The sequence below is a fragment of the Anabrus simplex genome, chromosome 5 (genome assembly GCF_040414725.1).
Source record: "Anabrus simplex isolate iqAnaSimp1 chromosome 5, ASM4041472v1, whole genome shotgun sequence".
Taxonomy (NCBI): Eukaryota; Metazoa; Arthropoda; class Insecta; order Orthoptera; family Tettigoniidae; genus Anabrus; species Anabrus simplex.
In genome coordinates, this window is record NC_090269.1 from 9,591,225 (window position 1) to 9,615,174 (window position 23,950).

Consider the following 23,950-nt stretch of genomic DNA (forward strand, 5'->3'; position numbering starts at 1 on the left):
TGACAACATTATGCAAAGACATGATATAGGCTTTTGGGCTTATGCCGTATCAAGGTACAGGCCGTGAAAGCATCAATGGCAACGTTATGTATGTTGCTCACTGGCTCACAGGTGGCTGAAGTACATGGATGAAACCCATCAATATGCGGCTCTTCCATTCAAATACACTAGACTAAACAAATTTTAGCCCATAACCATTGGTTTTGAAAGTCAGTCTTCAATTAGGCTAAAAGAAAAACAATATGAAAATAAATGCAAAATTCAAAATGACTTACCTGAAGTGTGTGTGCGTAAGCTTTGAAAACTGCAATGTGTGTTATGTACTGTGGGTTGTCCTTGTGAGGAACCAGCTCTTTAAGTACCATCTCTGAAAGATTTAAATCGCCATGCAGCATCCCAAGAGCACACGAAGCAAACAGTCCAGGTACTGACGGAGGTTTGAGTTGAACACTGCAACAGAAGCATGTATTAATTCACTTTCTCCTCAGGAACTTCAACAGTAATACCTATAACCGCTAAAAGTTAGGTCTCCTATAATGTGAAGTCATCACCAAAAAATCAGACAAGGGATGTAGATTATGATTCCACTATCACTATTACAACCACCACCACTTAATGTTTGTAAGTCTGAAGCCCAGGGCTGGTTGGATCCTCGAATAGCACAACCAAAGCACTTATAGAGAAACAGCAAAAAGCTTTTCAAGTTTTTCAACTGTGTGTTTATGTATTACTAGCCGATGTACCCGTGCTTCACTATGGGATTTTCAGAAAGACTGTCTTTGTGGTTTTCCTAACTGAAGTCAACATAGGTTATTACAAAAACGTCAGTAGGAATGTAGTGATTAAAAGCAATGTTATCATTTAAAATACTCGATCAAATGAAAAACTGCACATTTTCTCACTTTTACTGAAAAGTACTACGGTGCAAATCTAACAGTCCAAAGTTCCAGAGTGAACGACCAGGCCACAGACAGTCGTAAACACTCCTCTGCCATTACTCTCTTAAATATGCAAACTGCTCATTCCAATCAGTGCCTCAGAGTAGGGATTGAATCGCTTGAATGCTATGATGAACCAGTGTGTTACGTACCAGTAATATCAGAAAATTTATGAAAGAGAGAAATGGCATGCTAAAGAAGAATGTTATCTAACTCCCCAGCTACTTTCCGCCAATATTCAGGCAGGCTGTTACACTCAATACGACCGGGCAAGTTGGCCGTGTGGTTAGGGGCACACAGCTCTGATTTCCATTCGGGAGATAGTGGGCTCGAACCCCACTGTCGGCAGCCCAGAAGATAGTATTATGTGGTTTCCCATTTTCACACCAGGCTGTACCTTAATTAAGACAAAGGCCGCTTCTTTCACACTCCTAGCCCTTTCCTATACCATCGTCGCCATAAGACCTGTGTCGGTGTGACGTAAAGCAAATTAAAAAATATTCAGTACACAGCAGTAATCCTGTCTACCAGAGAGGAGTGGCAACAGAAGACACAAAGTTCATCACAAAAGACAATGGTCAATGTAATATTATTGTTGATCAATTTTATAAGCTTTCTATATTATAGGCCTTCACATTTAGTTTTTTCCCACTCTGTGATATTAGGCGCTGATATGGATTTAGTAACAAAAATCCATATTCATTAATATCTCTGAGATCATAGCCGGTACGGTAAAAATGTATGACATAAATGGTTGGAAATGTAATACTATATAACTATATTTATGTAGTATTTATCAACAGGATCACAAAGAACATAAATATTTGAGAATTATATTTTAGGCCTTCCCCTAAACTACTATTTCTCTCAGAATGAATAAAATTATTTATAGCCTAGATTGTAGTAACTCACTCCCTAACTTTGCATACCGATTTTCATTTAATTTTCTTGAGCCATTTTCTCGTGATGCATGTACATACATACATACAGACAGAAATTACAGAAAATAAAAAAGTGCATTTCCTTGTTACTGTGAAAACGACCGATACAGAAATACAATCCTTTTCAAATTGTGAGCAATGTACAGACAAAATTCTTATTATATATGATTATTATTATTGTTTTTACCGTGTTTGCGTGGAACAGAGAGGTGGAAGAAGGTGCTGGCTTGAATGGGTCTATCTACAACAGTCAATGATTAATTTAAAACATTAAAAATAAAGGTTATATTTCTTTCCAGATATTAAATTTTAACAAAACTATTTGCTTGGCAAATGAACAAGTTTTTAGTTACAGAGATAGTTTGGGAGGGGAAAAAAAGACAAAAAATCCCAGTAAGGATAGTTACAAAATATGAGCTCCAAGCTCCTATGTTATTACTGTTACGGGGTTACCTGTGGAACGCAGAGGTGAAAGAAGGTGCCGGGGTGAATGGGTCTAACTACAATGTTAAGAAAGAATTTAAAACTGAAATGGAAGGTTATATTTTTGAAAAGCAACAAGATAACAAATTCTCACTTAGTGAGATAACAATGACAAAAATAGAAAAATCCCAAGATTACAGTACTTTAACTCTCTTGGGCTACAAGCCCCTAGTTTTGCAATTTTTGAGTTCCCAACTCACATTTACCAACAGCAAAAATTTACACAAGGGCAGTAATCCCTCAAGATATGGAGCGCTTGCCCCGAACACACAATTTCAAGCCTCCCAGAGGCACTTTTACAACACTAGAAAAGAGCGAACGAGCTCTCAGTTCTTCCAAGCTTACTCGAGGCAACATTACATGAAAATCTACTAATCAAAGGCCTTACAAGGCACTATTTACAAATTTGAAACAGGGGTATCTTGTATCCAACCTACTGAGCTGTTGCGGAAAGAAACAGTTAAGTAAATGGCCCGAAACACAATCTGAATGGAGGCGAGTACTTGCACTCCTAAATATGCATTCTTAAAACCTAAGGGGCACTAGGCCGATAAAACAGGGGCTATTCCCAAACTATGGAGGTGACTCGTATAAGAAAGTAATTTACTCCATTACAGAATGGAAAATAGCAATAAACGTGGTAGTCTCAAACCAAAATGAAGGGGAGCTCGAGAGGGTACATCACTCTCTATCCCCGATTTACAGTTAAAGATTTATGAAATTTTTATATGAGCCGAAAGGAGATTTACATTTTAAAGAAGTTGGTTACATAGTTAAAAATTTGAACCTTTCCCTCGGGTTAAACTGCAGATGGAAATTCTAAGTTCCCATGGAGGGAATTAGATATTTTTCCACCAATAGAGCATATCAAAAATCTGATCAAAAGTTAGATGTTGGCTTTTCAGACGTTTGCTCTATTAACCAGCGTTTCGTCTTAGGTCTGACACTAGACTCGTCAGAGTGGGATGTGTCAGACCCTACCCACTGACGCTGGGGTGTATGCAGGTGAACTTATCAGAAGCCTATTTATGAGGCACAGTCTGATAACTGCATACGGGAGATAAAACTCCACAATGGAATTAATGCCCGCCTAGCAATTCCAAATGGAAATTCTAAGTTCCCATGGAGGGAATTCCACTGTGGAGTTTTATCTCCCGTATAAAGTTATCAGACTGTGCCTCATAAATAGGCTTCTGATAAGTTCACCTGCATACACCCCAACGTCAGTGGGTAGGGTCTGACACATCCCACTCTGACGAGTCTAGTGTCAGACCTAAGACGAAACGCTGGTTAATAGAGCAAACGCCTGAAAAGCCAACATCTAACTTTTGATAAGATTAAACTGCAGAGCTAGCAAAAACGTAAGATGTTAGATGGCCATTACCTTGCTGAAGAACTGCTGTCTGATGAAAGAGGTGCCTCCCGCCTCCTGCTTGAGACACACACTTAGTTAGATAACGATCAAATGGCCAAGGGACGAGAAAATCCGTACTTTATAAACCCCAGGAGAAAGTTCGAGACCTTTCACTAATAAACCAGCCACACCCTCTCACTTTATTCGTGAATTTAAAAGTTACACTCAAAATCGAGGAAGAAGCCTGTGATAGGCAGAAAATTAATTACAGAAATTATTGATTGGTTGGATTCAAAACTGGCAGAAAGAAATGATAAATATTGCCAACCCAAAAATAAATGAACATCAATCAATAAGAAAAACCTTATGAATACAAAACTTCTCCAAATCAAAAGTTCTTCCACTTCGCACCAGGGTGCATGATCATAGTTTTTTAGCAGTGACATCTGTTGAAGAAAGTCCAAACTTCTTGATGAAGGGCAAACAAAACAAATAGAAATACAGTCAGTTCAGGAAACTTCAAAATAACAAAATTTCATCAGATTTCTGTAGTGACATCTTCTGAGTAACGGTTTAAGTAGGTCTAGTTTCAAGTTCACGGTTCCTCCAGTAGAGTTCTTTTAGGCGCTCATTTGAACACGCGGCGTAGAGGTGTACCTCCCGGTACAGACCCCCCCTCCAAATGTCGTTCCTAGGGGTGACACAGGAGAATTTTGAAAAAAATATTATTATACTTAGAAGAAAATTTTCTAAGTTTTTGTTGATGGGTAGAAACTTGTTAAACTCCAGCTCTAGAGTGTATTTGTTGCAGTAGAGTGTGAAATACATGTTGATATTTTTGACGGCAAGTCCTGCCGCCACTGCCGATGTCCAGTTGAGGTCGCACGGACCCCTCAAGTACCCTGAGATACACCTATCCCGCTACTATGAGAGGGGTAGTCGTGGTGAAGGACACCGCAGATTAGAAATATACTTCCAGTCTCCAGATGAATTGGCGGAAGCGGCGCCGCACTTCAGCCTTTGCCGGGAGATGGACTCCGGCGCGCCGAAAACAAGTTGACTTTATGGGAGTGGAGTGGGCCCGTACCCCACCTCAGTGGTGGTACGGTGGCGAATGGCTGTGGGGGCACTGAAACAGTGAGATCTCGGCGACAGAAAAGTGTTGTAGGTGACTTGAGATTAGAGGGTACGATCTTTGTTGGTGATGTTGAGGGCCGGGCAGCGTGAAAGGCTATTTTTGCCAATGTTGTGGATATGCAGGAGGCGGGGGCTTGGTAATGGCCACTCAGGAATGGACAGCAGGAAAACCAGAGGGGAAGATCGTACATACAGTTTATATATATATATAACAAAATAAAATAATTTGTGGCAGAAGGCCTCCCAAAAAATATAACCTTCAACCTGCTGTTAAACGCTGATGGCTAAGTTAACAATGACGTTACACAGGTTTCACCTGAGACAGGTGAACTTTAAAGATCCTCTCCGTGGCTGGATTGCTCACTAATAAGGTAACCGGAGTCAAAAAATCCAATATGATGCACGGCCCATGAAATCTGGGGGCAAGTTTGCCCGCGGGAACAAAGTTTCTTACCATGACTTGATCTCTTACTTTTAAATTGGTGGGCCTCCGTCCACGATCATATCTTTCCCTGACCTTTTCATGAGAAACTTTAAGATTGGCCTTAGCCTTCTTCCATAGATCTGTAATAATATTATTGGGATCTATTGTCTCTGGTAGAATATCATTAAGTGACCAAAGGTTAGAGAGCGGCGTGTTAGGCACAAGAAGCTGGAGTGAACTTACGAGACTTGTGAACTGCCGAATTCAAAGCAAAAGACAACCAATGCAGGGATGTATCCCACCTGAAATGATCATCATGATGAAATGCAATAAGAGCTGATCTAAGATTACGCTTGACCCGCTCAGCCAGAAATGGTTGAGGATAATACGCCGATGTAGTTGCGCGTGATATAGACAGGTCAAAACAGAATTTACGGAAGAGGTTGGATGTAAATGCCTTATCATTATCAGAAACTATATATTTACAAGGACCAAAAGAAGCAAATATGGTATTCAAACAAGAAATGGTGGACTGAGCGGTAGCCAGCTTAGTCGGAAATTACCAGGAAAATCTTAAACCATCTACACACACGAGAATAAATTTGTTGGCATTCCCCTTTGATTGGGGGAAGGATCCTACGTAGTCGATATAGAGGCGTTTCATGGGGCGCGACGCTTGATGAGAGGATAATAGACCTAGCTTAGTGGACAAGGTGGGCTTACTAAGCCAACAAGATTTACAAGTTTTTACCAATCCACGAATCAAGAATCTTTATTTGCCATTGACCATATACAATGAAATAGGCTTCATCAACTGATAATAATTTAGTACTTACTAAGGCTAAATGAACATACACCTTTTATTAAAACTTATTACTAACATTACACATTTCTAAGAATTCAGAGGTATTATAAAATGGATTTTCTATTAACCAATCATACATTTTTCTTTTAAAATTACTTACAGGAGTGGACCGTGCAGAATATGGTAAACAACTGATTTTATGTGAGTGAGCAGTTTTTGACAGCCTGCGAATTAGGATGTCAATGTCTACTTTACTCTGAGTATCATGAAGGTGAATGTTTTCCCTAGTCCTGAATTCATTTATGTTTTTTGTGCCGTATGTTTTAGGCAATTCTCCTGCCCCCTTTGGGCTTTGTTGGCTGCCTGGTTGCGCCTTTAAGATTGACGTTTGTTTTTTCCATTTATTATTATTATTATTATTATTATTATTATTATTATTACTATTAATAGCTATGTTCGGCCTTTTATGGGTTAATATTCAACTTCTTTCGACGTATTTCTAAAGGTTGATTTTCTCCCTTCATCCTGCCACCGTGCTGCTATGGCAACGTGCCTTCCCCGCTTTTCCAACCAATTAGGCTGGCCTTCCTCCCCTCCCTCCCTCCCGTCCGCCGCTCGCTTGTCGAGCTACGGACAGAGGTGAGGGACTGGACTTGCCCGATAGCCAGCAGCGGCAGATGTACTAGGTGCCTTGAGTTACGGCGGCTAGTCCGTTTGGGTTTCGAACCTTGTCTTGTCCTCGGTGTGGAGGTAAGCTCTTCTACAAGATAAAACTGATGTACTAGTGCGGGGTAGAACGAAGGGAGGATCTCACTATTGGGATTCCGAAATATTCAGTCCTACGATATGAGTGTAACCCAGTGCCTTTTAATGTTATTGTATACGGGCAGGCACCTTCAAAGTTAGCTGCCACCTCCATCGTCATTGGTTAAGGATAATAGATTCTCTGCTATTGTATGTACTGAGTGCTTTTGAACGGAGGGCAGGTGAATGGTTGAATTTTGTTTTTAATGTTCTGGCTCAATGCCCAGAATGAATGTACTTAGTTCACAGCCAGAGGCTCTCTTGAGATTTAAACTATATTTTACGTGTTAACACGCTAAAAGGAAAACCCACTAAGGGGATTTGTATTGAAAATAAATGTGGTTATTTGCAAAAAGGAATGTCAGCTTGAAACAGGCCCAGGCCTGTGCGCTTTTTCCTTCATTCCTTCCCCTGTGGAGATGTTTGTAAACCTACGCAGGGGAACAGAGTGGTAGCAGAGCGTGATTCATTATTTAACTCGATCGAAATAAAGGGAGCGAAACCCTTAACATCACCCGATATTTTCAAGCAGTCCGGTCGGCAATCAACCCCAGACTGAAAAGGAAAATGGGAATCACATCTCTCAGCAACAAAGGAAGAAGGGTCGGCTGGAATGGAAACCGACTCCCGGCCTAGTCAGAGCTCTGCGGAACGATTAGGACACCGCCTCGCCATGTGTCCCGCTAATCCACATCGAAAGCAGATGACTCCCGATAACCCCGTGTTCTTCCTCTCACTACCACCGGCACTAGGCGAGGAATGGGTGGAAGTACAAGAAGGACATTGATTACGCAAATGATCTATTGCCCCACAGGCGTAGCACTTCCTAACAAGAGCAGGTTTCCCAGACGAGGGCGGCTGAGTACGTTGGTCTGACCAAGCTTTACTTAGATCACATAACACCAAAGAGATCGCCTGCTTGTTTTCAAAAGCTGTTAATATCTGATTAACAATTTCAAGAACAGCAGTAGTAGTACATTTACCTTGTCGCGGAGAGAGTCAGCGTGCTGAACTCCCTCGGCAGATACCACCACAGACTCGAGGTCGCTAAATGTACGAGGGCGAGTAGCAAAACACACATAAGACCTATAATTAGGGGAGATGCCCTCCACGATCGTAGACACCATTTGCTCTTCAGAGTAACCAAGTGCGAACACCCGAGCATAAAATTTAATATCCGAAATAAAATCAGACAAGCTCTCCTCTAAACGCTGCACTCTGAAATAATGCTTCTGAATTAAGGAATCAAGCGCGCGTGCTGGAATAAAATAGGTCAATAAGTTCGCATGGAACTCGTGCAAGGAAGTTTGGGCCGCTATGGCATGAACGATTTTATCAGCTAACACACCGGTGGCATAGGGGTAAATAATTTGGAGGACCTGTACGTTCGACATTCCAAAGACCAAGGCATGGTCCTGGAATTCGACCAAAAATCGAAGGAATGACACAACCTCACTCGCCGAACTGACCAAATAACAAGAAGCCCTTTTTAACACCAGACTCAAGGGGTGAGGAAGACTAGAAAACCCTGCGTTATAGAGCACCGAAGTAGACTGCTGATCCTTGCCTGAAAGGCCGTCACGATCTCTTAATGGAGGCATAGACAAAGGGGCCAACTGCCCATTTAACTCAACTCCGTCAACTGCCTTATTCGACTCACCTTCAGCCGCAGTAACGGAAAGGCAAGTGTTCTTAGGTTTAGCTGACAACCTCATCAACCATGAATCAACCTTCTCTAATAATGTGGAGGTTTCCGATTGCAATACCTCAACCTGACCCTTAAGGTCATCTTTAAGTTCTAAGGAGAGCAAATCTTCGATCCTATGTAAATAGTGGCTCAGGCGACCTTGAACCCTCTTTAACTGATGAACCGAAGCAATATCAGTTTCCAAAAAATCCATGACTGATTTTTAACATATGTCAAAGATATATCAATATTCAAATTTATAATTGTCAGTATTTTAACCTTAATGAAGAGAAGTTGACAATGGTCAATTGCACCAGCCCTACACATTGTTTGGACAACCTTTTCCTGTATTAGAAGAATATTATATACATAAGAAGAATGCCCCCATAATAACAGTCCATAAGTAATGTGTGACTGGAAGAGGCCAAAATATGCCATCCTTAGGTAGTCACTGCTAACTAAATCCCTCAATTTCCATATCAAATAGGCTACTCATGATATTTTTTTACAAACATGATCAATATGTGTTTCCCAGTTCAATTTGGCATCAACATGAAAACCCAAAAGTTTGACTGACTGACTTTCAATATCTTTGGATAATCCTAGTGCGAGAAATTGAGTTTTATCCTGATTGCACAACAGCCTATTGGATGAAAACGAATGCATTGCAGTTGCAAGAGCTTCCTGCGACATCTGATGCAAATCTGAGATGATCTGGTGTTTCGTAATTAACGTTGTATTGTCCGCGTACGATATAAGAGCATGACATTTGACATTTTGCGGTAAATCGACTGCCAGAATGAATAAAAATGGACCGAGGACAAAGCCCTGTGGCACACCAGTTGTAACTTTCTTCAAAGTGGAATACCTATTTTTAATTGAGACAAACTGATATCTGTTATTTAAGTATGACTTAATTATGTTCAGCGAGGGATACTCAACACCATACATCTCAAGCTTTGCAAATAAAATTTCATGATTAATACAATCAAAAGCTTTACTTAGATCACATAACACCAAAGAGATCGCCTGCTTGTTTTCAAAAGCTGTTAATATCTGATTAACAATTGCAAGAACAGCAGTAGTAGTACATTTACCTTGTCGAAACCCAAACTGACAGTCGGATAGGAGATTGTAAGTTTCAAAATAGTTGCTAAGTTGATTGTATAAAAGTGATTCAAATATTTTAGAAATTATTGGAACACTTGAGACTGCATGATAGTTCTGAAGAAATTCTTTGTCGCCACTTTTAAATACTGGAATAACTTTAGAAATTTTAAGTAGATCAGGAAAAACTCCAAACTCTAAACACTTATTAAAAATAAAAGCTAGAGGTTCAGAAATCAAATGTATTATTCTTTTGATGATGTAATTAGATAACCAATAACAATCTATACTCTTAAAGTTTGATAATTTTAAGCTAACTTTAATTACTTCATCAGATGTGATTTCAACCCAATGGAAAGTGTTTCGGCTGGGGGATTGATTGTGAAGAAAGTCCTCACAGCTGTACCTGTTGCCCTAATTTGATCTCCGATTTCTTTTACAGAGTTTAAGAAATAATTATTCAGTTCTTCTGGATCGAGAAATGTGTCTCTAGTTCGAGTAGGGATATTTTCTTGTACTATAACATCCCATACCGCCTTGCATTTGTTGGGTGCATTCTCAATATATTTTTCACAAGCTAAAGTTTTGGCATGAATAAGTTTTCTTTTATATAACTTTTTACAACTAAGATAAGCTTTATACACGCCATTCTGCTCGGTTTCTCCTTGACAAGAGTTTTTATAAATTCTATACAGCAAAAGCATTCTTTCTCTATACTGAGTTAATTCATCAGTATACCAGTTCACCTTCGTGCTTTTAAGTTTACCATTATGACTAATTTTTACCAGTGGTGAACATAAATGCCACAATTCAACCAATTTATCTAAAAAGTTCCCAAATACAGCGTCAATATCATTTTCTCCCATTTCAAATTCAAATACAAAGCCCCAGTTAGTTTGTTTCAGATTTTCAATAAATATGTTAATATAATCATCACCCTGACTTTTCACCCACATCAGAACAGGTTTGTCAATGTAAATTATGTTAGGCTGGTTAAGATATAATGACATAAGCAGGGGGTCATGATCTGCAAAACCCCCACCAACAAGTCTAAGTTCATACAAATCTCTTGAAAAAATTACAATAATATTATCCAAGCATGCATTATTACGTGTACGTAGCTTGTTTGTGCAAGTTAAATTTAGAGTTCTTAGCGAATTCAGAACATTTCTAGAAATCTGCCCATCTGAATATGCCATCTCAATGTTAAAATTCCCACAAACAGCAATTTTGACCTTAAACTTCAAAATTTTTTCATTACTAATTCAAAATTCTTAAGAAATACGTAAGCATCACATTTGGAGATCTATACAAACTAACAATTATCAAATTCTGATCAACCAGCTTCACACAACTAAATTCTCCCTCTAATTCCACACAATATTGACTTACATCAATTTTTACAAATTTTAAACACACTGTAACTAAAATTCCGGCTCCCCCATTTTTCTTTTTACTCCTACAAAACATATCTGCAACAGTATATCCACGGGGCACAAAATATTCTACTTGATTTTCAGAAAGCCAATTCTCTGATGCACAAATCACATCAACTTTCTCGGTTTGGCAAAAGTGTTCTAATTCTAACAACTTATTTCTAATGCAGTGGATATTCACTTGCAATAAATTGAGAGATTTACACTTGCTATCCTTCTTTTGGATGCCATTTACCTCTCGGCAACTACTTTTTGTATCACTCATTATCGGTGGAGATTTCTGACCTGATGTTTCATGTACTGGTATTTTATGAATAGGAGAATAACATACGGTACCTCAGCATGGCTACTTACTAAACTATCTTTGATAATGGTTTGATTAGGTGACCGATCTGATTCGGTCACAGATGCTACTTTTGGTTTACATGGCCTCTTAAAATTCATAACATTTTCTAGTTGACTGAGCCAGCTTGAAGAACAGCTGGCTCTTTCTACTAGTTTTCCTGGTCGGTATTATAACCTAAGGGAGTTGCATTTTTTAAACTACATATCTTATGATTAACAAAATTGTGAACAATATTAGCTATCTTTCATTTATCTGAATTGTTTAGATGGAGGCCATGTTTTGTATAACAGTATCTCTCAAAACTGCTGCATTCAATAACCTCAGTATTCCGAAAATGTTTACAAATTTTAACAATATCCCTTTCAGACCTGAAAGAAAACTGGAGGTGTGAATTTTTGTTTGTATGTCAAAAACTTACTAAAATGCTCCTCAATACACATATTGATAGTTTATTTTACGAAATAAAAATTAACATCCGAAAAGCAGGACTCACACAATTGAGCGTATCAAAATTCAAAACCTCGTTGTATCACATACGATAATGTATCTGCAAAATTTATGTTCACTAACCAATGTACACACTTCATTGAATATATTCCGGTATTCAGTAAAGCTTCTAGATTAATATACATGCAATAAATAAATACTTAATTTTGGCACTACTGCTTCCCGTCATCTCGCCGATCAACTGTGCTTTTTAAACTCTTCTTCCTTCGCCCTGGCGGCCAAGCGCATACTAAAAGCAATTGAAATACACGCCACGAGTCCCGCACAATCACTGCAGTCCGGTCTAGCGCCGAAAAAACATCAAATACGGCCAGGGATAACTAAAATACGAACCCGCACAATTGTGCGTACTCGGTCTGAAAGGGATATCTGTATTGACTTTGTCCACTTCAATGTTCACACACGAGTCTCTACTCAAATCATGCCTATGGGGCAAGTTCACTACAAAGACGTTAGTGTGGGTCAGCTTCACTAGTGTGTGTTTAAGTTGTGATCTTACATGCTTGGCGTCGTCGTGAGCTACGTCGTTCGTCCCACCGATGATAAGCACTGCATCGCCGCTCCCGAAGTTCCTAGTTGCTTCTTCTACGTTTTCCAGGATACTGCTGATAGAAGCTCCTGGATATCTTTCTCCGGTTGGTGCTATATTCTCGTTGTTTATCACTCCTGCAATTCCCCTTCCTTGGCTATCACCAAACACAGCTACCTTTGCTGATTGAGGCCTAACTGGGTCTTGATTCTGAAATCTAGGCCTAAATTTTAACCTCGGAATGGCAATGGCAGCGGATCGCGATGATTTGGTTTCAACACGCGATCACTTTCTTCCAGAATTAAATTATTTAGGGCAGAAAACCTATTTCTGATGTTAATTTCCGGAAATTCAGTTGTATATTTCTTCTTAGCCGACCATTCATGAACTACTTGACACCACGTGCTCGAGTTTGTTACTGGTACCGGTATATAACACAAAGAATGGTCAGTCCCAAATTCTAGCAATCTGAGTCTTTCTTTTAATTCTTGATTTTCAACTTTAAGAGCCTCATTGTCCTTTTGTAGAATGTTTATCATTTCTAAAGCACTTTTGTATTCCTCATTGATTATTTTCTGTGCTTCATCATCAACGCTGTCGCCAATTACAACATTCCGAACACACTGCTCACAAATCCAGTCAACATTTTCATTAGTTTTTACGTCTCTAGGACAATTTTCACACTTATAATGCTACCATCGATCACATGAATCACACAACATTCCATTTTTCACTAATCTTCGACATTTTCCACACCTTTCGTCACATTTTACGGTTAATTTACTCAGAGGATAAAACACTACATCGTAAATTACCGGGCGCCATTCTGAAAAACAAAAAGAAAAAAAAATACTGTCCATACCTTTCCAGATAAACATCTCTCGGATCTTTTCTCGAGTTTTGAAGATGCCTAAATGCCCCCCCAATGGGATCTCATGGTAGTACTTGAAGATCATAGACACAAGGACAGCTGGAACCACAACTTTCATCTTTTAATCATGCCTCGACGGGCAACATAAAACCCCATTCCTCAACACATAAGGGATGACATGTTCCCCAGAAGCAATGGTTTCCATAATAGGGGCCAGCACAGGATCTTCACGTTGATATTTTTCGATATCCCTAAACAACAAGGGAGCATCAGTTAGAATGGCATTGATGCCCGAAGGTATGGGCGTGGGAAGAGAAGAACTATCTTCCAATTCGGAGGTCTCTACATCATGAACAAATGTGCGGCTTAGTCCATCCGCAACCACATTTCCAGATCCTCTTATATGCCTAACGTCAAACTGGAAGGCAGAAATCCTGATGGCCCATTGGGCTATATGACCAGTACGACACGGCCTAGCTAAGACCCAACTGAAGGCTTGGTTATCAGTTTCTAGGTCGAACTTAACATGTTCCAGACAGAGATGGAATTTCTCTAATGCGAATAAAACTGCCAAACCCTCAAGTTCATAGATGAAATATTTGGCTTCTTGAGCCGAGAGTGTCCTAGACGCATAGGCGATGGGTCGCTTTCAGAGTTCCGTTTCTTGAAGAAGCACAGCAGCCACCGCCGCCGACGAGGCGTCGGTCTGAACGATGAATTTCTTCGAGAAATCAGGTATAAGAAGGACAGGGGCATTGCAAAGGGCTAATTTCAGATCTTCAAAAGCGGCTTGTTGAGACGGCCCCCACTCAAATTTGACGCCTTTCCTATGGCATAAGTTCAAGGGCGCCGCTCTGTTAGCGAAGTTAGGAATAAATTTCCTGAAGAAATTCACCGTGCCGATGAACCTGGCAATACCTTTGATGTCCTTAGGAGGTTTGAAATCACGGATGGCCTGTGTTCTAGAATGATCAATAGAAACACCATCGGGTGACACAATATGCCCTAGGAATGATATGGAAGGTTTAGCCAAAGCGACCTTAGATAACTTCACCCCTAACCCTGCCTTACGCAGGCGATTAAGGACCTCTTTTAGACGATCAAGGTGTTCTTCAAAGGTCCCAGAAAATACGATGGCATCATCAAGATAATGGTACAAGTATTCGAATTTGATATCAGAGAAGACCCTATCTAGCACTCTTGTTAACACAGCTGCCCCCGTAGGGAGCCCAAGAGGCACACGGTTGTACTCATACAAGTTCCAATCCATGACTAAAGCTGTAAGATGTTTTGATTCCTCGGCTAGAGAAATGTGATTATACGCCTGATTAAGGTCTAACATGGTGAAGAACTTAGCTTTCCAAAACCATGAAAAACAAGAGTGAAGGTCGGGAAGAGGCACAGATTGTAACACCACCTTCTGATTTAAAGCCCTGTAGTCAATTACAGGCCTGAAACCACCTTGGGGTTTCGGAACCAGGAAAATAGGCGATGAATACGCCGACTTAGAGGGTCGAATGATACCATCCTTTAACATCTGATCGTTGATCTCCTTGAGAGCCTACATTTTAGGAGGAGATAGCCTATAAGGTGGAAACCTAACAGGGATCGAATCCGTAACCTCAATCTTGTATTCAATAAGGTCAGTAACACCAAGATTATTAGAAAAGACATCAGGAAACGACTGACACAACTTACGTATACTATCAGCCTGCTCCACAGGTACATGTCTAAGGTCTAACAACATCTCATCCTGGGTAGGCAAAACAGATGAACATGAAGCAGAATTACATTTAAGCAAGGGAATTTTACAATATTTGGCAAATTTGAAAGTGCATGACTTGCTCTGAATGTCGAGCACTAGATCAGTAGAGGACATGAAATCCGCTCCCAATATTACTGGGCAAGACAAGTTGTTAGCCACAAACAATTTTAACTTTCCAGGTGAATTTAGAAATATGAATTTTGGCGAAGATAAACCCTAAAATTTCTAAGGGAGAGTTAGCCGAAACACACTGAACGGAAGACAAACAATAATCAGAAAATTTACAAACAGACTTTAATTTAGAATACTAATCGGCCGAAATAATCGAACAAACACTCCCAGAGTCTAATAGAGCGGTAACGGTCTCACTATTCAATTCCACTTTCAGAAAAGGTACCAGTGCGGGGATCTCTGCCACAATCCTAAGGCATTCTTTAGGGCATTCAACTGAGGGGTTAGAAGAACTTCTACCCTGTTCTGAGCTTTCGGTGGTTTTAACTGGGGCTGAGCCTTGGGAAGATGAATTTGCCGACTCAGCCGATGCCACTAGTCACTTTCGATTATTCGAGTTGGTGGAGGTTGCACCAGAAGTTGAACAGGACGGGGTGCTATTGGCGTTACGGCAATTCTTGGTGGTGAGAAAACGAGCCACATTTAAAACAGCCTTGGGATGACCCTGCTCTATTCTTTGTCCCACTGGATTTAATCAAAGGGCACTTGTTACGGAGATGATCTGCTGACCCAAAAGCATAGCATTTGCGGGTGGTGAAAGTTCGGCGATTGAAGGCCGACATGAAGATGGAGGGGCCTCTGTAGCGACTCCTAATGTATCGGCATACCTAAATCCTTTGGCTGAGACCGCCATCGCCTCTAATTCAGCAAAAGTTTGAGGACGCGATGCAAAACACAAGTATGACCTGTAGGCTGGAGAAATCCCTTCCACAATGGTCTGAACAATTTGATCTTCTGGGAAATGAAGAGCAAATACCCTTGTATAAAACTTAATACAAGATGAAGTTGGCGAGATTTTCATCCCGTCGCTGTACTCTGTAATAGTACCTTTGAATTAATGATGACCTAGCTTAAGCCGGAATGAAATTCGCCAGGAGGTGTGCATGGAAGTCTTCTATAGAGGATTGTTCAGCTATAGCTCTGACTATTTTGTCCGAGAGGACACCTATGGAATAAGGATAAATAATTTGAAGAATCTGAGAAGGAGAAAGAGAAAACACTAGAGCGTGATCTTGAAATTCAACTAAGAATCTTAAGATTGAATGACATCAGTGGTAGAATTAATCGAAAATTTAGAAATTCCCCTAAGCAACATAGCCAAAGGGAGGCAAAACTACTGAACCCGGGTGACATAACAGGTAACGGCCTAGGGGGTGAAGAAGCTTCAGAGACAGCATTATTTAAAAATAATGGTGGAATGGATGTTCGGCGATCAGACTCATTTCCTAATGGGGCAGAAGTTTGTTGAGTTGCTACGGATTCTCTACCTTCTTCACCCTTGGAAGAATCCTCCTTACTTACAATGTTTACAACGGTGGCCTGTATGGTTTTGGGGTGGCTGCCCCAGTTAACAATTGGCTAACTCTACTGGACATTCTTGATAGATGATCAATTAAATTACTCGCCTCCTTAGCATAATTTTAGAGACAATAGATCGCTCACCCTGTTATAAAAGTGGAACAGTCTTGCCTGCACTCTCTTAAGTTGGTTAGCAGAAGGATCACTCACTTCAAAGAAACTATCTACGGATGCTAGCTCAGTGGTGTTGTCAGTGATAGTGTAGAGAGCCTCATCAATATCCTTCTCTCCCAAGGTTGGGATACAAATTTGTAACTCTAATGACTCTTTCAGTTTGGTTGTATCTGCCGCAACTTTGCCTCCAGATTGAACATTTCTAATAGATAATTCGTAAATCAATTCCTCCTTGAGCAAGTAGTCGGGAGGGAGGACTTCGCAAGGGCCGAACATGATGACAGAAATTTATAAATTTGGAAAAGAAAAAAAATATCCAGCGACTGAGAAAATACTTAAAGTTCAGAATGGATTCAATGTTTAGCCGACAAAAGGGGCTTAATAGAGACCCATTGAACCACGCTCTGCTACCACTTGTTACGGGGTTACCCGTGGAACACAGAGGTGAAAGAAAGTGCCGGGGTGAATGGGTCTAACTACAATGTCAAGAAAGAATTTAAAACTGAAATGGAAGGTTATATTTTTGAAAAGCAACAAGATAACAAATTCTCACTTAGTGAGATAACAATGACAAAAATAGAAAAATCCCAAGATTACAGTACTTTAACTCTCTTGGGCTACAAGCCCCTAGTTTTGCAATTTTTGAGTTCCCAGCTCACATTTACCAACAGCACAAATTTACACAAGGGCAGAAATCCCTCAAGACATGGAGCGCTTGCCCCCAACACACAATATCAAGCCTCCCTGAGGCACTTTTACAACACTAGAAAAGAGCGAACGAGCTCTCAGTTCTTCCAAGCCTACTCGAGGCAACATTACATAAAAATCTACTAATCACAGGCCTTACAAGGCACTATTTACAAATTTGAAACAGGGGTATCTTGTACCCAAACTATTGAGCTGTTGCGGAAAGAAACAGTTAAGTAAATGGCCCGAAACACAATTTGAATGGAGGCGAGTACTTGCACTCCTAAATATGCATTCTTAAAACCTAAGGGGCACTAGGCCGATGAAACAGGGGCTATTCCCAAACTATGGAGGTGACTCGTATAAGAATAAATTAAGACTTTACAGGAAGGAAGAAAACCAGTTACAAAACGTAGTCACCTCAAACCAATATGAAGGGGAGCTTGAGAGGGTACATCACTCTCTATCCCCGATTTACAGTTAAAGATTTATGAAATTTTTATATGAGCTGAAAGGGGATTTACATTTTAAAGAAGCTGGTTACATAGTTAAAGTTTCGAACCTCTCCCTCGGGTTAAACTGCGGAGCTAGCAAAAAAGTAAGATGTTAGATGGCCATTACCTTGCTGAAGAACTGCTGCCTGATGAAAGAGGCACCTCCCGCCTCCTGCTTGACACACACACTTAGTTAGATCACGATCAAATTGCCAAGAGACGAGAAAATCCATAGTTTATAAACCCTAGGGGAAAGTTCGAGACCTTTCATGAATAAACCAGTCACACCCTCTCACTTTATTGGTGAATTTAAAAGTTACACTCAAAATCGAGGAAGAAGCCTGTGATAGGCGGAAAATTAATTACAGAAATTATTGATTGGTTGGATTCAAAACTGGCGGGAAGAAAATATAAATATTGCCAACCCAAAAATAAATGAACATCAATCAATTAAAAAAACTTATGAATACAAAACTTCTTCAAATTAAAAGTTCTTCCACTTTGCACCAGGGTGCATGATCATAGTTTTTTAGCAGTGACGTCTGTTGAAGATAGTCCAAACTTCTTGATGAAGGGCAAACAAAACAAGTAGAAATACAGTCAGTTCAGGAAACTTCAAAATAACAAAATTTCATCAGATTTCTGTAGTGTCATCTTCTGAGTAACGGTTTAAGTAGGTCTCGTTTCAAGTTCACAGTTGCTCCAGTAGAGGAGTTCTTTTAGGAGCTCATTTGAACGCGTGGCGTAGAGGTGTACCTCCCGGTACAATTACATTTACGCTTAGTTTGATACTCAAGGAGATGAATCTCCCAATTTAAATCACACAATTTTCACAAGCACCTTTTGCTCCAAAGGTTACAAGATACAGCCTTCCAAAGGCACCATTCAATATTTACACAAATATCTTTTACATTACCAGAGAGAGCTTCAATGCTCTATAATTCTACTAAGGAGACCGTGCTCTCAAACCCTTACAGCCTACTGAAGGCTACTTTTAACTTTTACATTTGTGATTAGAGCATCTTTGCTCAATAAAATTTACACTTTCTGGCCTCTCTAGGCACAATACATTTAACATGACTGTATTAGTTGTATTTTAAGTTTACATGAAAGAAATAATACAGAGCTATCGAGTACCCATTCTACCGGGCCTTCGTGAAAAGTACAGATTATAGTTACTGGCCCAAAACTCAAAAATGCTATGTAGGCGGATACTTGGGCTCCTTAAAATTTTAAATTACAGATTAAAATCCTACTTGGGCTTGTGGCCCGACAATACAGAGGCTAATCCTAAACTACTGAGGTGACTAGATGGACAAGTTATGTTACAATTTACAATAGTGAAAACAGTTACAAAATCATAGTCACCTCAAGATTAATTTTTTTTTTTGCTAGCTGCTTTACGTCGCACCGACACAGATAGGTCTCATGGCGACGGGGGGACAGGATAGGGCTAGGAGTTCGAAGGAAGCGGCCGTGGCCTTAATTAAGGTACAGCCCCAGCATTTGCCTGGTGTGAAAATGGGAAACCACGGAAAACCATTTTCAGGACTGCCGACAGTGGGGTTCGAACCTACTATCTCCCGAATACTGGATACTGGCCGTACTTAAGCGACTGCAGTTATTGAACTCGGTCAAGATTAAATTGAAGGGGAATTCGAGAGGGTAACGTACTCTCTATCCCCAGTTTTTAGTTATGTGCTATAGACAAGTTGAACTTCTGCATGAGAAGAAAGAAAAATTTATATTATCAGAATTTAACAGTTACATTATTAAAGATTGGAAACCTTCCTCTCGAATTAACTGGCAGGGATACCTACCGAGTAAAAAAAATGATGGCCATTACCTTAGTTGATGATCTGTTTGCTGATGGATGAGGCCCCTGCCTCCTCTCTTAACTCACACACCCAGTAAGAAGACGATCAATAAGACAAGTTCACTTAAAAAGGCGTCAGCTTTTATACCCGAGAGTAAGGTTCGAGAGGGCTCTGGACTAAAACCAGACAGACCGTCTCACTTTACTGGTAGATAAAATAGGTACAAGATAAATATAATTGGCTGAGAAATAAATACACAAAATTTCTGATTGGCCAGACTGCAAAGCTGGCAGGAAGATTGCAAACTTTGAAATAATAAAAGCAAGCAATAATCAATTCTGTTTAGAAAACCTATAAATACAAAATTTCTCTAAATTTTTAGTAGTTCCACTTTACACCAGAGTGCATCAGTTTTTAAAAAATAGAGACATCTACGGAGAAAAGTCTGATTTTCTTGAAATAGATGTTGCAAACTTTATGTGTTAGAGAGCGTACTTCAAGGCACTTCATTTGAATGCACGGGGTTGAGGTGTACCTCCCCGGTACAATTACATTCATTATTATTGTACCGGAGGTACAACCACTCCATGCAATCAGATTAAGCGCCGTTGAGAAAGCCGTCTGTAACTTGTACTTCAAACTATGTTGTAGAAGATGTTTGAACGTTTTTCGACAGAGATCTCTAATGTCAACTTATGTGCTCCCTCTGATGAGAGGATGGACAATTAAATTTCAAGAGAAATTTGGTAGTCATTAGTTGGTAAAACTGAATTGTTTGTAGATTGTTTTTGTGGTTCTAAAATTATCAACACTTCTATCTCTTCCCGCCAACTTATCGTAGCCAATAGAGAATTTTCTACATTTATTTAACTCACCAATGAGAACATTTTGATATTTATTAAATTAACCAATAGAAATTGTGGGTGTGTCAGGGCTTCGTCCCAGAGAAATCTGGAACCATCCTCTCCGCTATAAAAGCTGGGACCATTCAGGCCATATTTCTTTGTTGCCACTGATGCTTTAACGGCCTGAACTTAATAGACATGATCTAGGCTTTTGGGCTTATGCCGTGTCAAGAAAATAAGGTGAAATTCTTTACGTTTCGTAGAGCCTATGCTCTGCGGCATCAGAAGAAAATCTCGACTGTCCTCGAGAAAGGCTTCTAAAACAATGAACGAGCTCTGAATTCAGACGTTACCCAAAAGAAGTGGAACTGGTACGTTCATTCGTCACCAGATGGCTCCTTGGACGTGGTACATCGCTAGCGTTCGAAGCAGAGGCTGGCGGAACCATGAGAATCATTCTGAGAGGGTCACATACAATAACAGGCATACGCACATACTGTAACAGGAAAAGTTGTCGGAATAAGGAGCATGAGAAATGTCTTAGGTCGTGTTCGATTCTTAGGAGCCTGTACAGAGAAAGGAGTTCGTAGAGCGAAATAATAGATGTTATTTTGCAAAATTAAAATTTATTCAAATGACTTGGCGCATAAATAACTTCATTATTATTGTTCCAAAGTATCTGTGGAACAGCAGAGGTGAAAGAAGGTGTGGGCTGGAATGGGTCTAACTACAAAGGCCGAAAGATGAATTAAAATTTCAATAAAGGTTATATTTTCAAAACTTAACAATTTTCGCATAGAATTCAAAAAATTTAACAAGAACCATCAACAACAATCCAATAATCAAGTACCAGGTACAATTTTACAAACAAAAGCACAAGTTTTGGGACTTTTACAAGTTCTGGGCTTGAGCCCCAAATGTCACAATCTTTCAGCTTTTAACTCAACAATACCAAGTTAAACACAGTTCCAAGGGCAGAAAACCCCTTCATACCAGGAGCATAAGCTCCAAAAAACATATCGGCCCTCCTAGAGGCACTTTATCACATCAGAAAGAGCTGACCTGCTCTCAATTTCTCACGCCTTTCAAAGGCCACAACAACATTCACATTGCCTGCCACTCAAAGCACACTTACAAATGAACAGGGGTACCTTGTACCCATTCTACTGGGCCTTAAATAAAAATAATAGGTTAATTTAAGCGGCCCTAAATATAAAAGGAATGGAGGTAAGAACTTGCACTCCTACATGAAACTTGTTAAAACCTAAGTGGCACTAGGCCAATTACACAGGGAATATTCCCATACTATGGAGGTGACTCGTACAAGAAAAATTTAAGACATTACATAAAGAAGGAAAACAGTTACAAACGTAGTCACCTCAAAACAAAAGGAAGGGGAGCTCAAGAGGGTAAGGCACTCTCTATCCCTGATTTATAGTTAAAGTAATATGAAAATTTTACATGAGCCGGCACTAACTTACATTTTCAGACAGGAAGGTTACATTGAAAAGATTTCGGACCTTCCCCGATGGTTAAACTGCTGAGCTATCAAAATAAAGAGGTTAAACGGCCATTACCTTGTAGAAGAGCTGCTGGCGGATGAAAGAGGCGCTTCCCACATACTAAGCTAGATGTTGTACGAGTGGCGGAGAGCCAAGAAAATGAGCAGTTTTTATACTCTCGGGGAAGATTCGAGACCTTTCATGAATGATTAAGACACACCCACAGTCGTTTATTGGGTAGCTTACAGTTACACATCGACATTGGTAAAGAAAGACGCCATTGGCTGAAAATTAATGACAGAAATTTACGATTGGCTAATTTCAAAACTGGCAGAGAGAAAGATTAATATTGCCAACCCACAAATGAAAGAACAACATTTAGTAAAGAACATGCCAACCCACAAATGAAAGAACAACATTTAGTAAAGAACAAACTTATGAATACAAAATATCTTCAAGGAAAGTTCCTTCACTTCGCACCAGGGTGATCATAATTTTGGTAGAGACATCTGTGAGAGAATGTCCACACTTCTTGATAATTAGTAAACAAAAACAATTCGAAATTAACATAGTGACATCTTCTGATAAACGGTTGAATTAATTCAGTTTTAAAGTTCAGAGTTTCAGCTGTAGAGGAGTATTTTAAGGCAGAAAATTCAAATGTGCGGTGTATAGGTGTACCAACCAGTACAATTATCTCGCAATGAAACTTAGAAATTAATTGGAGATATCTTCTGCTAAGTTTATTCTTGAATGTTTCAATCAAAATTTGAATTCTGAAAATTTTTGCAAAAAAAAAAAAGTTGAAAGAGAAACTAATTTCCTTCATGAAGCTTGAAAAGTAAATGTTGTTTCATGAGTCTCTAGAATTTTCTGGAATAAACACTTGTCCTCCCCTGCGAACCACGTGACCTTGCCGCGGTGGGGAGGCTTGCGTGTCCCAATGAAGCAGATAGCTGAGCCACAGGTATGGGTATCTGTTGAGAGACCAGACTAAGGAATGGTTCACCTAAAGGGGGGTAGCAGCCTTTCGGAAGTTGCAAGGGCGGCAGTCTGGATGATTGACTGGCCTTGATATAATACTCAACATGGTTTAGCTGTTTTGATACTGCTACACGGCTGAAAGCAATGGGAAACTACAGCCGTAACTAACTCCCGAGGACATGCAGCTCTCTTATGAATGATGTACTGATGATCGCTTCCTCCCGGGTAAAATATTTCGGAGGTAAACTAGTCCCCCATTCGGATCTCCAGGTGGGGATTACACGAGAGGGGGCGATCATCAGGAAGATGGATACTGACATTCTGCAAGTCGGAGCGTGGAGTGTTAGAAGTTTGCATCATTGTGGTAGATTAGAGAACCTGAAAAGGGAGATGGATAGACTAAAGTTAGATGTAGTTGGTATAAGTGAAGTACGCTGGCAGGAAGAACAGGATTTTTGGTCAGGCAACTACCAAATTATGAACATAAAATCAAACAGGGTAAATGCAAGAGTTGGTTTAATAATGAATAAGAAAATACGGCAGCGGGTAAGCTACTACGACCAGCATAGTGAAAGAATTATTGTCGTCAAGATAGACACCAAACCAATGCCCACCACAATAGTGCAGGTCTATATGCCTACTAGCTCAGCAGATGATGAGAAAATCGAAAGAATATATGAAGAGATAGAAGATTTAATATAATATGTAAAAGGTGACGAGAATCTAATTGTGATGGGAGACTGGAATGCAGTGGTAGGCCAAGGAAGAGAAGGTAATACAGTA

General features: G+C 39.9%; 1 protein-coding gene across 2 annotated transcripts in view; it reads right to left on the bottom strand.

The window, feature by feature from the left end:
• LOC136873665 (tetratricopeptide repeat protein 37) overlaps positions 1 to 23,950 on the bottom strand; it is a 311,142-nt gene that overhangs the window by 41,844 nt on the left and 245,348 nt on the right. For both annotated transcript variants that reach the window (XM_067146760.2, XM_068228003.1), the window contains one exon: positions 276 to 450. In XM_067146760.2, the coding sequence (XP_067002861.1) occupies positions 276 to 450 (175 nt within the window). The remainder of the gene's footprint in view (positions 1 to 275; positions 451 to 23,950) is intronic.